The sequence below is a fragment of the Mus caroli genome, unplaced genomic scaffold (assembly GCF_978045245.1).
Source record: "Mus caroli unplaced genomic scaffold, Mus_caroli_1 scaffold_4, whole genome shotgun sequence".
In the NCBI taxonomy this organism is placed as follows: domain Eukaryota; kingdom Metazoa; phylum Chordata; class Mammalia; order Rodentia; family Muridae; genus Mus; species Mus caroli.
Window position 1 is genome coordinate 144,502,636 of NW_028227259.1, and position 13,006 is coordinate 144,515,641.

Genomic DNA, 13,006 nt, shown 5'->3' on the forward strand with positions numbered 1-13,006 from the left:
GGGAGCCTTTGCGGACTGATTTCTCCCTCCAATGGTGCAATACATCATCTTTTTTAATTTAAAAAGATGCCCGGTGGAAGCTTCAGAGACCATTAAGTGTTTGGGTCCCTAATTAACTTCAGAGCAGCCTGGAGCAGCAAAGGGAGGGAGGAAGGGAGGGCCACAGGGAGTGATCGGGCCCCAGCTCTAGTTGGGAAGGAAACCGCAAACTAGGCTCTGCTCCCTGCATCTCCAGGCTGGGGCCTCTCGGGGGATGTTGGCTGCCTTATGCATCTGGCTCCAGCTCCACAGTCCCCTGTGCAAGTTTTGAGTGAGTCAGGAGACTACTTATCTGCAAATTGCCTGCCGAAGTCTTTTGCTGGTCACTGGTTCCTGGCTGGCTTTCCCTCTCTGAGCTTCTCCCTCTCCCTTCCCCTTCCTCCCTTCCCTCCATCACCACCCTCTGTCTGGATGGCTTTGGCATCCAGTAGATGCTCAATAAATGTAGATGGGGCAGGGAGCTGTCCTGGCTGTGTGCTTGCAGAGTGTTCCTGCTCTGAGTCGATGGGTCAAGACCAGAGGTTCTCCCACAAGGTCATCTGACATTAGACAGTCTCCCTGTCAACTTGACCCTCCTTGGTGATCTTTGAGCTCTCATAGGGAGGAGCATAGCATGGGCAAGTGTATTGTCTAGCCTCCAGTCCCTGGCTGGTCGGAGGACAAGGTCAGGTCCAGCTAAGGTCCAGGGTGTGCCCCACCTGACCCTGTGACCAAGCCCAAGGATCCATACTGCTGATTTAGCCATTTTTAACTCCTGGCCAGGCTGAGCTTGAACTGGTGACAGGGGAATGGGGAGGGGATGCTGGGTGTATAGGCAAGGCCCAGGCAGCCTTTCCTATCTCTCCACCCACACTGCTGTACAAGGTCTCTCTCCACTGCCTCCTTAAATTAAGGAGGGTCTAGAAAACTGTCCAGAAAGAACAGAGAAAACGCCCTGTACAAACGTTCTAGAAACCTTAAATAACAAGGCGCAAGCTTCCTTATCATCACCCCAGGAGGGAGGGCCAAGCTCATCTCCACTTGACAGAGTGGGAAGCTGAATGAAGCTCAGAGAGGGTCAGTAAGTTTCCCAAGGTCACCCAGTCAGAGCTTAGCCAGACCAACCTTAGTGCGTCAACCCGAGCAGAGGAGCAAGGGAGCAGGCTGGCCCCTGCCTGCTCTTGGCCAGGCTGGGTCCCTGCCCATCATAGCCCGCGGGCTCTGCCGCAGAACGTCGCCGGACAGTTCTGGCTGGAGCCCTGCTGCAGAGGCAGGCGGGCACTAGCAGTAAACATGATCTATTGGCAAAACATTGGGACAGTGAAAAGTTATCGATCGATAGCTTTCCACCCATTTCTATGCGTCCCCGCCCTGGCTCTCGGCCCGGGCTGCCCCTGGGGGTGCAGGATGCGAAAGCAAGTCCACTCCACTTGGCTCAGATCCAGCTCTGCCCTGGCCACACTTCTGGATCCATGATTGAAGATGGGGCCCATATTTTTAGACACATATGATCAGTCCTATTCGTCCGCCATGATTATACAAATCAGACCATAGAAGTTTAAAAGCCTGGAACACCACACTGAAATTCATCACCAGAGAAGGGCTGTGGGGTTGGGACAACATTACAAACACAGTTCAGTCTGTCATCCCCACCGTGTCATGGGCTAAAGAGGTCCTGGGTGTATATGCATGTGTGTGTGCATGGTTGTATGAGTGTGTGTCTGTGTATCTGTGTGTGCATGTGTGTGTGCATGTATGTCTGTGTGTGTGTGCCTATGTCTGTGTGTGTGTCAGTGTGTGTGTCTGTGCATGTGTGTGTGTCTCTGTGTGTGTGTGCATGTGTTCAGGAGTCATTCCCGGATACCAAGCTCTGGCCCTCTCACTGTATGAATAACCCTGCAGGCACCCAAAGAGACTCAGATGGAAAAACAGGTTTGGGTTTGGAAATGAGAGGCTTGGCTTGACTCCTCACTCTCAGTTTCTCTGGCCCCTGACTACACCTTTGTTTTAAGAGGAGAGAAGTGGCGAGGAGCAGAGAGGGGAAGAACTGGACAGGAACTAAAGCCACACGTCCCACCTCTTGTCACCCTGTCTTCCCTCAACTCTGCCCATGAAGCCACTCACTGTAGCCCGGGGTACTACTTGGCACTGACTACTCTGTCCTCCAAACACCCCACACGCCCTAAAGAGTGAGGGCTCTGATCACATGACCTTGTACCCTCAACCCCTCCCCTGTCGGTGGTGAACATTCTCCTTCCTGCCTACTGGACTCAGCTGCTAAGGCCTTCCACTGAATGCCCTGCCCAGCAGCCGTGGCCCAGATGCATCTCTCCTGCTCTCATCTCTCCAGCCGGGCTGTGTTCATGGTTCTCTGAGGGTCCTCTGCTGTGCTTACACTCTATGCTCAGCATCCCCCTGCTGTGGAGAGAACCAGGCACAGAGCAGGCTATGGCAGGAAGTTGGTTTGCTTGCTGCCCAGGCCTGTCAGTCTGTGAGACAGGTGTCTAATGAGAGTCCATTAGGGTCTCTTTGGATGGTGCTCCTTTGGCCTGTGATAGATCCTCCCTCCCTCCCTCCCTCCCTCCCTCCCTCCCTCCCTCCCTCCCTCTCTCCCTTGTTCCTTCCTTCTGTATGTGTACATATGAATGCAGATGTGTATGCGCGCATGCATGTACTGCACACAGAGGTCAGAAGTCAACCTCTATTTTTTTTTTTTTTTGAGACAGGGTCTCACTAGCCTCGTGGATTCAGCTGAGCGCTCTGGCCACCAAGCCTCAGGGACACTCCTGTCTCTGCCTCTCCACCACCATGGTCACACACCTAGCTTTTTAGGTTACAAGGCTCTGGATCCAGCTCTTCGTGTTCACATGGAAAGTGCTCTAGCAACTGAGCCATCTCCCCCTGTGACATTTCTTTAAATGTCTAATTCACCCCCTCAGGGACCTCTGCCATCGCCATCCAGGCCAGGAGGTTGGGCCCTCGCTGTGATTCAAGGCTTCCTACCTCTGATAGGTCCCTGGTCAGAGCTGTCAGCTGGTCCTAGTGAGCTGAGCCAGCACCCAGGCTTGGCTCCTGCACTCTGTAAACGGAGTCTGCCTCCCACAGTAGGCCTTGGAGTGCCCCACTGGCCCCCCACATCTGCACACCTCACCTGCAATCTAGGAAATGTCAGGGATATGGAGACCAGTCGGGGTTCAGTCAAGTGGAAGGCATTAAGGGATAGCCTTGGACAGTCCAGCTGAGGGTCATCCAAGGGTTTCCATGAGAACCCAGCTCTAAGGACAGGATGGGGGCACAGAGAGCATCAGATATCTGTGGCAAAGGCTGCCATGGAGTGAACAAGACAAAGGTCAGGAAGTAGTGCCTCAGAGGTCACCTGTAACAGGAACAGGAGACATCACTCTCTCAGATCCGGGATGAATGAGGCTGGAAAAAGATAAAGCCAAGAGACAGGTGGAGACCATGAGTCACCCTTTTGAGAAAGTTTGCTTTGAAGAGAAGGAGGGGGTGGATAGGGAGGAGGCACACAGGTTGAGTGTGCTAGTGTTTCACTGGAAGATTCTAGAAGGATCGTATCCAATAGCCATTGGCTGCACTTCTGACATTAGGGACCCACACCCGGGCAGAGGAACCCTGACAAGGAACATGGCCCGTTGCTGTCTGGTCCAGGTGATAGACTGAGCACAGTGCCTGGAAGTAGCCCCCTCATGCAGGGTCTACACACTGCCCTCCACCCTGGGGACTGGTTTGATGATTGAATTACTGAGTACGGAGTGAAAGGAGAGATGGGGGTATAGAAGTGGACGACAAGAAGAGGTGCACAGCAGGGGAATATGAATATGTGAGCTCTGGAATGAGTGAGTGCATGGATGGAGGAGCTTGCATCCCATCCATCCCCCACTGGGACACTCACCCATCTAGAGCATATGTTCTGTTCCCCTGACAACGACTCCCCATGGTGGTCCCCTGGCCTCAGTACTCTGGGCTCGTCTTTCACCTGGTTCTGTGTCCATGGCTCCGGGTGTCATGGGCCTGTCCTCTCAACTTGCCCTTGACCTAGACAGGAAGGGCTGATTCACTGTGACCCACCATGGGCCTTTCTTTCTGAATCTCAGTTTCCCTGATCCTAAGCATGGAAGGAGGCTTTTGCAGCCCGTGAGGCTGAGGTTGTGGGAGTCCCTGTAAGGCAGAGGCAACGTGAGAGGTGGGTTCATCTTTCCTTGCTTGAGGGGCTGCTGACCAAGGTAGAGGGGACAGTCACAGGGTCCTGCCCATCCTGAAGACCCCGTCGCTGCTGACAAGCTTGGGTGTAGGATGGCAGACAACTATAGGAAGACTCAGATGGCCAGACCGTGGCTGGCGGCAGGGTTCCTCGTACTCTGCCCTCATACAGCAGACCACCACCTGGCAGGCTCGGTCCAATGGGAGGTGATGGGGAGAAGGGGTTGTTCCCTCTACTGAATCATAGCATAAACGGCTAGATTGCCGTGCATGGCGTGACGTGGTGACAAAGGACTATGAAGGAGGCCAGAGGGGACAAAAGAGGACCTGGGGGTCCCCACTTAGCCTGTCCCACGTGTGTAGGTGAGCACAGGCATGCGTGCCTAGGAGGACAGAGGATTGCAAATGTCCGAGTGCACACCTGCAATTGTGTGCGTAGGAGGCTAGCACTCTGCAAGAGACACCGAGGCGCCTCTTTGGGCCTGTAATCCTTCTTAACTCGACTTTCAGTTATTTTGAGCAAGAGATTACAGCTGATTAAGATCTCTTGCCAGGCGCCACCCCTCCTGGAGGCTGGGACAGAAAGGCTCTGCCCACCCGGGCCAGGGTGCTCAAGACCGACTCTACCAGCTCCTGCTTGAGCTTTCCTGTGCAGAGGAGGATCATGCCACCCCACTGTCCTATGTCCCCTTTCCAGGTCCGGTGCATAAGGCTCAAGCAGACCCTAAGCAGCTGTACCCCAAGGCAGTACTTGGGTTCCTCCGGACCTTCAATTTGTCCACTTCATCTCTCTCAGTCAGAAATGGATTCCCTTGGGAGCCAGGTCCTGCTTATAGTGTTTGCAAAAAGGAAATATATATATATATTCCCTCATTTTTGTCGCCTCAGTGCTGCCTAGTTTCAGCTGTCAATATTGGTGAAATACACTCGGCTGGCTGCTGGCCAGGCCACTGAGCAGTGACGGAGGCTGCTGTAAATCCCTGTATTAACAAGCTAACACTCATTTCTCCATCCCACAAGTGGGTAGGGTGGGGAGCATGGTGTGAAGGACCCCAGTTCTACCGTGAGGTCTCTACCTGTCACCCCACAGTCCTATTCACATGTCGTCTGGGCTCTGAGAATTGGGGAAGGGCACGGTCCTGGTATACATTGGCCAGGGGTGACATGAGGTAGAGAGAGAGGCCCAAGCGTGTATGCAAATTTGGGGTGTGAGGTGTAGAGAGGTGGCCCTGGCCCTGGGAACTAGGTGATGTTTTTGTTAAGCTTAGAAATGACTTCTTTTTTGTTGTTGTTTTTTAATATTTTACATTTCTTTATTAATTGTATTTGTGTGGGGGCGTGGTCAAAGGACAACTTGTAGAAGCTGAATGGCTCCTTCCACCGTATGGGCCCTGGGGATTGAACGCGGGTCATCAGGCTTGGCAGCAATCCCATTTATTTGCTGAGTCATCTTGCCGTCTCCCTCCATCCCAGAAGAACTTGGTAGAGCAGGCCTGTTCCTCCTCCATTGCTACTCGGGGACAGCTTCGAGTCCTGAGTGCCACGTGGATGAATGGCCTCAGAGTTCAACTGATTCATGAGGGTGGTTCACTGGACCACATGGCAGGAGCGTGCCAGGCCACTTCCCCGCCTGCCTCCTCCAGGGCAGAAAAAAGGTGATCTGCCTCAGGCCCGCGCATTGGCTGGGTGTTCGGCACCCCCTGCAGGCAGTTCTGAAGGTGCCGTGGCTGTCCCTTCTTGGGGAGAAGTGTCTTCGAAGCAGTCCAAGGGGGCCGGGCAGAGAGCCAATAACTCAAAGAGATGGATGCCCTGCCCTTAGCCAGCTCTGCCACTCACTGCCTAAAGAACTCTGAGTCTCTTCTCTAGGCTGTTTCCCTGCGGATCCTGTGCCTCGGTAACTGTGATACCTCTAAGCTGGCCACTCAAGGGGACATCTTGTCCACGTTGTACATGAAGAAACTGGACCTGAGGGAGGTCTGCTTTCCTTGATGATCCCAGACTCTCTCAGCCCAGCCTGATGATCTGGGACAAGCGTCATGATTTCTGTTTCACAGCAGACAGTGGTGGGTGGCTCAGCGGAATTCTTCAGATAGTCAGTCACCCAGTGACTTTGGATGTGGTCTTTTCTGTGACTTACTCTCTTCTCTTTTCTCTTGCAGCAGAGAGTACTTCAGGCAGAGGAACCGGGCGAAGCCACCAGGATACACAGGCCCATGGGAAAACAGGCTGTGGCCACCTTGGGACCGGGGAGGACGACAAAGGGCGGCGGGCAGTGAGGGAGCCATTCTCCCTCCCGACACCTGCGTCATGCAGCTTGGGACAGGACATCTCTGACAGTGCAGGCAGTGATCCATCCCACCCCTAAGTCCCCTGGGGGGGGCCACTGCCCAGCCCTCCCCCCATCCCCACAGGCAGTGTCCCGAAATGGCTGGGCACGGGTGGGGTACAGCGTGGGTACTTGTGGCAGCTGCCACGTTACTGCACGCGGGTGGGCTGGCCCAAGGTGACTGTTGGCTGATTGAGGGTGACAAAGGCTTCGTGTGGCTGGCCATCTGCAGCCAGAACCAGCCGCCCTATGAGGCTATCCCCCAACAGATCAACAACACCATCGTGGACCTGCGGCTTAACGAGAACCGTATTCGCAGTGTGCAGTACGCCTCCCTGAGCCGCTTCGGAAACCTCACATACCTCAACCTCACCAAGAACGAGATCGGCTACATCGAGGACGGGGCCTTCTCAGGCCAGTTCAACCTCCAGGTGCTGCAGCTGGGCTACAACCGGCTGCGCAACCTCACGGAGGGCATGCTGCGGGGCCTGAGCAAGCTCGAGTACCTGTACCTACAGGCCAACCTCATCGAGGTGGTGATGGCCAGCGCCTTCTGGGAGTGTCCCAACATCGTCAACATAGATCTCTCCATGAATCGCATCCAGCAGCTGGGCAGCGGCACCTTCGCAGGCCTGACCAAGCTCTCAGTGTGTGAGATCTACAGCAACCCTTTCTACTGCTCCTGTGAGCTGCTGGGTTTCCTGCGCTGGCTGGCCGCCTTCACCAACGCCACACAGACCCATGACCGGGTGCAGTGTGAGTCTCCTCCTGTCTACGCAGGCTACTTCCTCCTGGGCCAGGGCCGCCATGGCCACCAACGTAGCATCCTTAGCAAGCTCCAGTCTGTGTGCACAGAGGGTTCCTACACTGCTGAGGTACTTGGCCCACCCCGCCCGATGCCAGGCAGGTCACAGCCGGGACATTCGCCACCTCCACCTCCACCAGAGCCCAGTGACATGCCCTGTGCTGATGACGAGTGCTTCTCCGGAGATGGCACCACACCGCTGGTGATCCTGACTACGCTGGTCCCTCAGACAGAGGCCCGTCCCTCCATGAAGGTCAAGCAGCTGACCCAAAATTCGGCCACCATCATGGTGCAGCTGCCGAGCCCGTTCAACCGCATGTACACGCTGGAGCAGTACAATAACAGCAAATCGTTCACCGTGTCCAAGCTGACCCAGCCTCAGGAGGAGATCCGCCTCACCAATCTTTACACACTCACCAACTACACATACTGCGTGGTTTCCACCAGCTCTGGCACCCATCATAACCACACCTGCCTTACCATCTGCCTGCCCAAGCCGCCCAGCCCACCGGGCCCCGTGCCCAGCCCCTCCACAGCCACCCACTACATCATGACCATCCTGGGTTGCCTCTTCGGTATGGTACTGGTTCTGGGCGCTGTCTACTACTGCCTGCGCAAGCGGAGGCGACAAGAGGAGAAACACAAGAAGGCTGTGGCAGCGGCAGCTGGAAGCTTGAAAAAAACCATCATCGAGCTTAAGTACGGTCCTGAGATTGAAGCGCCTGGACTGGCTCCCCTGACCCAGGGTCCGCTGCTTGGCCCTGAGGCTGTGACTCGAATACCCTACCTGCCAGCTGCCACCAGTGACGTGGAGCAGTATAAGCTGGTGGAGAGCAGCGAGACCCCCAAGGCCACTAAGGGGAACTACATTGAAGTGCGCACGGGGGAGTCGCAGGAGCGCAGAGGCTGTGAGCTGAGCCGGCCAGGTGAACCCCAGAGCTCAGTAGCTGAGATCTCCACCATTGCCAAGGAAGTGGACAGAGTCAACCAGATCATTAACAACTGCATCGACGCCCTCAAGTCCGAGTCCACCTCCTTCCAGGGCGCCAAATCAGGGGCGGTGTCTGCGGCTGAGCCGCAGCTGGTGCTGCTGTCCGAGCCTCTGGCCAGCAAGCACAGCTTCCTGTCCCCTGTATACAAAGATGCCTTTGGCCATGGTGGCCTGCAGCGGCACCACAGTGTGGAGGCTGCGCCCGGGCCCCCGAGGGCCAGCACTTCATCCAGCGGTTCTGCACGCAGCCCTCGCACCTTCCGGGCTGAGGCCACCGGCACACATAAGGCCCCAGCCACCGAGACCAAGTACATTGAAAAAAGCTCACCTGTGCCCGAGACCATCCTCACTGTGACACCCGCGGCCACTGTGCTGCGGGCGGAGGCCGACAAGAGTCGCCAGTACGGCGAGCATCGGCACTCATACCCCGGCTCTCACCCTGCCGAGCCACCTGCCCCTCCACCACCTCCACCCACTCACGAGGGCTTGGGTGGCCGCAAGGCATCCATCCTGGAGCCTCTGACCCGGCCACGACCCCGAGACCTCGTCTACTCGCAGCTGTCCCCACAGTACCACAACCTGAGCTATTCATCCAGCCCCGAGTACACCTGCAGGGCATCCCCAAGCATCTGGGAGCGTCTCAGACTGAGCCGACGGAGACACAAGGATGATGCGGAGTTCATGGCGGCTGGCCACGCCCTGCGCAAGAAGGTTCAGTTTGCCAAAGACGAGGACCTGCATGACATCCTAGACTACTGGAAAGGCGTGTCTGCCCAGCACAAGTCCTGAACCTCCCTCCACCCTTTGGCAGGGCCCAAGGAAGCCTGGCCCTGTCCTCTCCGAAACTCGTGATGCCCATTGGACCAAAAAGGATAGACCATCCACAGCAGCTATCCCTGACTGAGACTTAACACTAAATCCAACATATGTGCACAATCAGGGGCCGCTGCATACAGCACCTGGCCCACAGGGACAGCTTGGGGAGGCCGCAGGTGGCCGTGACAGTAGATATACTAACTTCCATGTAAACTGTAATGTGCCTGCTGCCTGGTGCAAGCAAGCAAGACGCACACACACACACACACACTCACACACACACACACACACACACTCACACATTCACACACACTCACACATACATTCACACACACAAATGCACACACATGCATGTGCGCGTGCACACACAAACATTCTCACACACTCACACACGCACATGCACACACATGCACACATGGGACTTCGGAAAACTGTGTCTTACGGGTGGGGGTGGGGGAGGGGAAGTTTTTCCATTATCTTTCCTGTTTTGAGTCTTCTCTTCCTTTTCCTTCTTCTCTCTCTTTATTTTCTTCCTTTTTAAAAAAATATATATATAAAAGTGAAAATCTTTAAAAAAAATAAAAGAGAGAGAAAGAAGAAAGAACTAAATCACCTAGCGTGGGGCATGTGACCAAGTCTAGCCAGCTTCATGGCACCCCCTAAATATGATCTCCCAGGCTGTGGAGTGCAGAGGGGTGGAGCATCTGGAGGCTGTGAGACTCTAGTGGGGAGGTGAAGACTGTGCCTGGGGACCAGTCAGGGTGGCAAGAGGGGTGCAGGCTGGGAAACATTGTGTGGTCCCCCCACCTCGGCCCCATCTTTATTGTACACTGTAGCTGTTCTATTGTACAGAAAAAAATCTATATTTGCAAAGTTTGCTGTAAAATGAGAGAGAGAGAAAAAGACTATGTCTACTAAAAAAAATCTGCAAAGGAAAAAAATCCAAATATATGTGTTCTGTGGGTTTTTACTGGGGTAGTAGTGGTGGTTCAGGGTCCCATTAAGGCAAGCAATTGTGGATCGTGGCTTTGATGGGCTCAGTGGAAGCCTGTGGGAAAAGTTGTGGCTCACACTGGGCAAGGAAGTGTCCAGCCTCTTTGAGGGCAGGAACAAGTGTGAATGGGTCAGAAGCTAGAGGCAGGAGGAGGCTGAGGAGGGTGGTGGCTATGCCAGGGCCTGTGTGCAGACCTAGTAGCTGAGGGGTGGGGACAAACAGGGACAAACAGGAACTCCTCTGAACATGGTGGTCATGGTGGGATTGGTTAGGGTGCAATGGTTACAGGGTGTGTCTGTGTGCCCTTCTATACCCAGAGCACCGCCCACATGGAGACGCTTCCCTTCCCTGCAACACAAAGCCAGCCTTCATTCTCCCACCACCAGCCTTGGCCTCTCACCCATTCTGTCTCGTGTGGCCTTCTCTGGGTGGTCCCATCCACGGGGGGGTGGGGGGGCGGTGAGTAGCTTTGGTCTTTCTAGAACTGATAGAAGTAAGTCCTGCTCCAAGGCTAACCTCAGTACTTCGTGTTATTGAGACTGCAGTCACCTGTTATCAAGAACATACACCATCTACATCCCTCTAGCCCAGTGCTGTGATCACCACACCCAAGGCTGGGATCTTCCAGAGAGGTTTAATGCTGTATTGGGAAGGTCTACCTTGTTCTTTCATACCCATGGAACCCCGAGGCTATTCTCCCACCTGAGCAGCCAGGAGGCATGTCTCCCAACCAATGTTCCCAAACTGGTTTGAGGACCTTCCCTTCATTCCCCTAAAGGCCCTAGGACTGAGGGCTCCCCACCCATGGAAAACAATTCCTAACATGGACTGCTGACAAAGACCTAGCAAGACACCGACATCCTGGATCCAACGAGATGCCTGGAGAGTTGTGAAAAGAAGCAGGCTTTGGTGTCTGATGAGCTGTGGGGAAGGCCTGGGTTCCAGTTTGACTGGAGATGAGGGCAGGGAGGGTGGGGGAGAGCTCCAGGGGCTGGGGGCAGCCGTGGATCAACAGCCTCTGCTTGCATACTCCCAGGGATGGGAGGCTCATCTTCCCCTCCAACTTTAGCCACGTTCCTTAGATCCACACAGCTCCAGGGTCCAATTTGGTCTCCTGGGTCCCCGGAGGGGAGCACAGAAGCATACACAGAGCCCACACTAGATACCTAACCAAGGTACACTTGACAGGTACCCCGCCAGTATACCCTTAAATAGGCCCCCTTCAAGAACTTCATGCCCTGTTCTTTCTTGTCTGGCCTAACAGGCCCCTCCCTGCTCTGTACCCTCTTGAATGGGGAGCCATAGGTGGTCCAGTGTGGTCAACCCAGAGGGGAAATGTAGGCTCCAGAGCTGGTGATGGAGGCCCAGAGAGGGACATTTTTTCTGCTTAGGGGCACCTAGCCACTCAGTGGCCGCCATTCTGGTTACAGGACAAAAGAAGGTGGCCAGGCTTGCTCGACACATTCCCTGTCGCCAAGGAGACAAAATGGCTATTTATAGGGGGACCAGGACAGAGAGAACTGGCACCAAGATGGGGTTTGGTGGAAGAATCATAGGTCCAGAGAGGGATGAGGGCAGAGAGGCAGGAGGCAGGAGGCAGGGACAGGATGCTCAGCTGCTGGTGCTCAGGCAGTAGTGCCTACCTAGTCTCCCAGGGTCTCTCGGGGGTTGATGGAATCAACTCTGAACTGAGTGTGAGCTGGTGACAGACACCCACACAGCTTCATATCCTCATTAGAAGAGTTCCGAGTATGTTTGATGAGGGCTAGAAGAAGGCTTACACCTTAAAAAAATTTAGATTTATTTATTTTATGGTATAAATGTTTCACCTGCATGCATGGATGTACACCCTATGTATTACTGGTGCCTGTGGGGGTCAGAAGAGAGTGACCAGTCTCCTGGGACTGCAGCTATGGATGGTTCTGAGCCACCCTGTGGGTGCTGGGAATCAAATTTGGCTCCTCTGAAAGAGCAGCCAGCGTTCTTAATTGCTGAGCCATCTCTCCAGTCCCGGCCCACACATGTATTAAGTGCCTACTGTGTGTAAGACTCTGTGCCCAGCTGAACTTGGAACTTGAAGGCTGGCAGCAGAAAGGCCATAGAAAGAAGTGGTCAGCTCAGAGATATACAAGGGACATGCTTGGGGGATGAAGGGAGAAAGCCAGAGGTGGGGGGCTCCTGGAGGTTGTGGGACTTGGATTGGAGAAGAAAAGAGAGGAGTTTGGAGTGGAGAGATGGGAACTCTGCCCATGGTTCCTGCTCTGTGACTTCCCAGTGGAAAACGGAGGGTCTTGGAGCTTGAATCAGAGGCTCTGTTCCACATGACTGTTCTGTGTGACTGTTTCCACATCCAGCCTCATGGCTGCCCTGAGTCCCAGCCATCTCCTCCATCCAGTGTGGGGGTTGCACACCTACCCTTCCTCTTGTTACCAGGACAGTCTCACAAATGACCCTGTTTGTTATTCTCTGCCACAAAACCAACACACAAGGCAGATGCAGGTGGCTGGTATGGATGAGAGGACTCCGGAGGACAAAGCCCACTTCACAAGCCTCTTAGCTTCCACAACCCAGCCCTGAGGGAGCAACCCTGGGGTCACAGCAGCCATAGGTGTCTGCTCTGTAAGGTTCAGAGAATGATCTGAGAGCCACACTTTTGTTTGGGTGAGGGATTTATTAAACATATTGCAAAACCTAAGTAAAAGAGATGGAGAGATGGTAAAACACCAGCAAATAAGGGATGCAAACATTCAGCAGAAACCAACTGGGGAAGCCCCGTTGAGGCAGCCGTTCGGTCGGGGCTTCCCATAGAGAGCAGAGCACCCTCTTCAGCTGACA

The 13,006-nt window shown here is 54.5% G+C and overlaps 1 protein-coding gene across 3 annotated transcripts in view; it reads left to right on the forward strand.

The window, feature by feature from the left end:
• Positions 1–9,677, forward strand: part of Elfn1 (extracellular leucine rich repeat and fibronectin type III domain containing 1) — a 65,969-nt gene extending 56,292 nt beyond the window's left edge. For 2 of the 3 annotated variants that reach the window (XM_029476994.2, XM_029476995.2), the window contains exon 2: positions 6,399–9,677. In XM_029476994.2, coding sequence (XP_029332854.1) covers positions 6,664–9,150 — 2,487 coding nt within the window. In that variant the 5' untranslated portion in view covers positions 6,399–6,663 and the 3' untranslated portion in view covers positions 9,151–9,677. The remainder of the gene's footprint in view (positions 1–6,398) is intronic. The other variant, XM_029476996.2, reaches the window with a different exon arrangement.
• Positions 9,678–13,006: the final 3,329 nt, after the last annotated feature.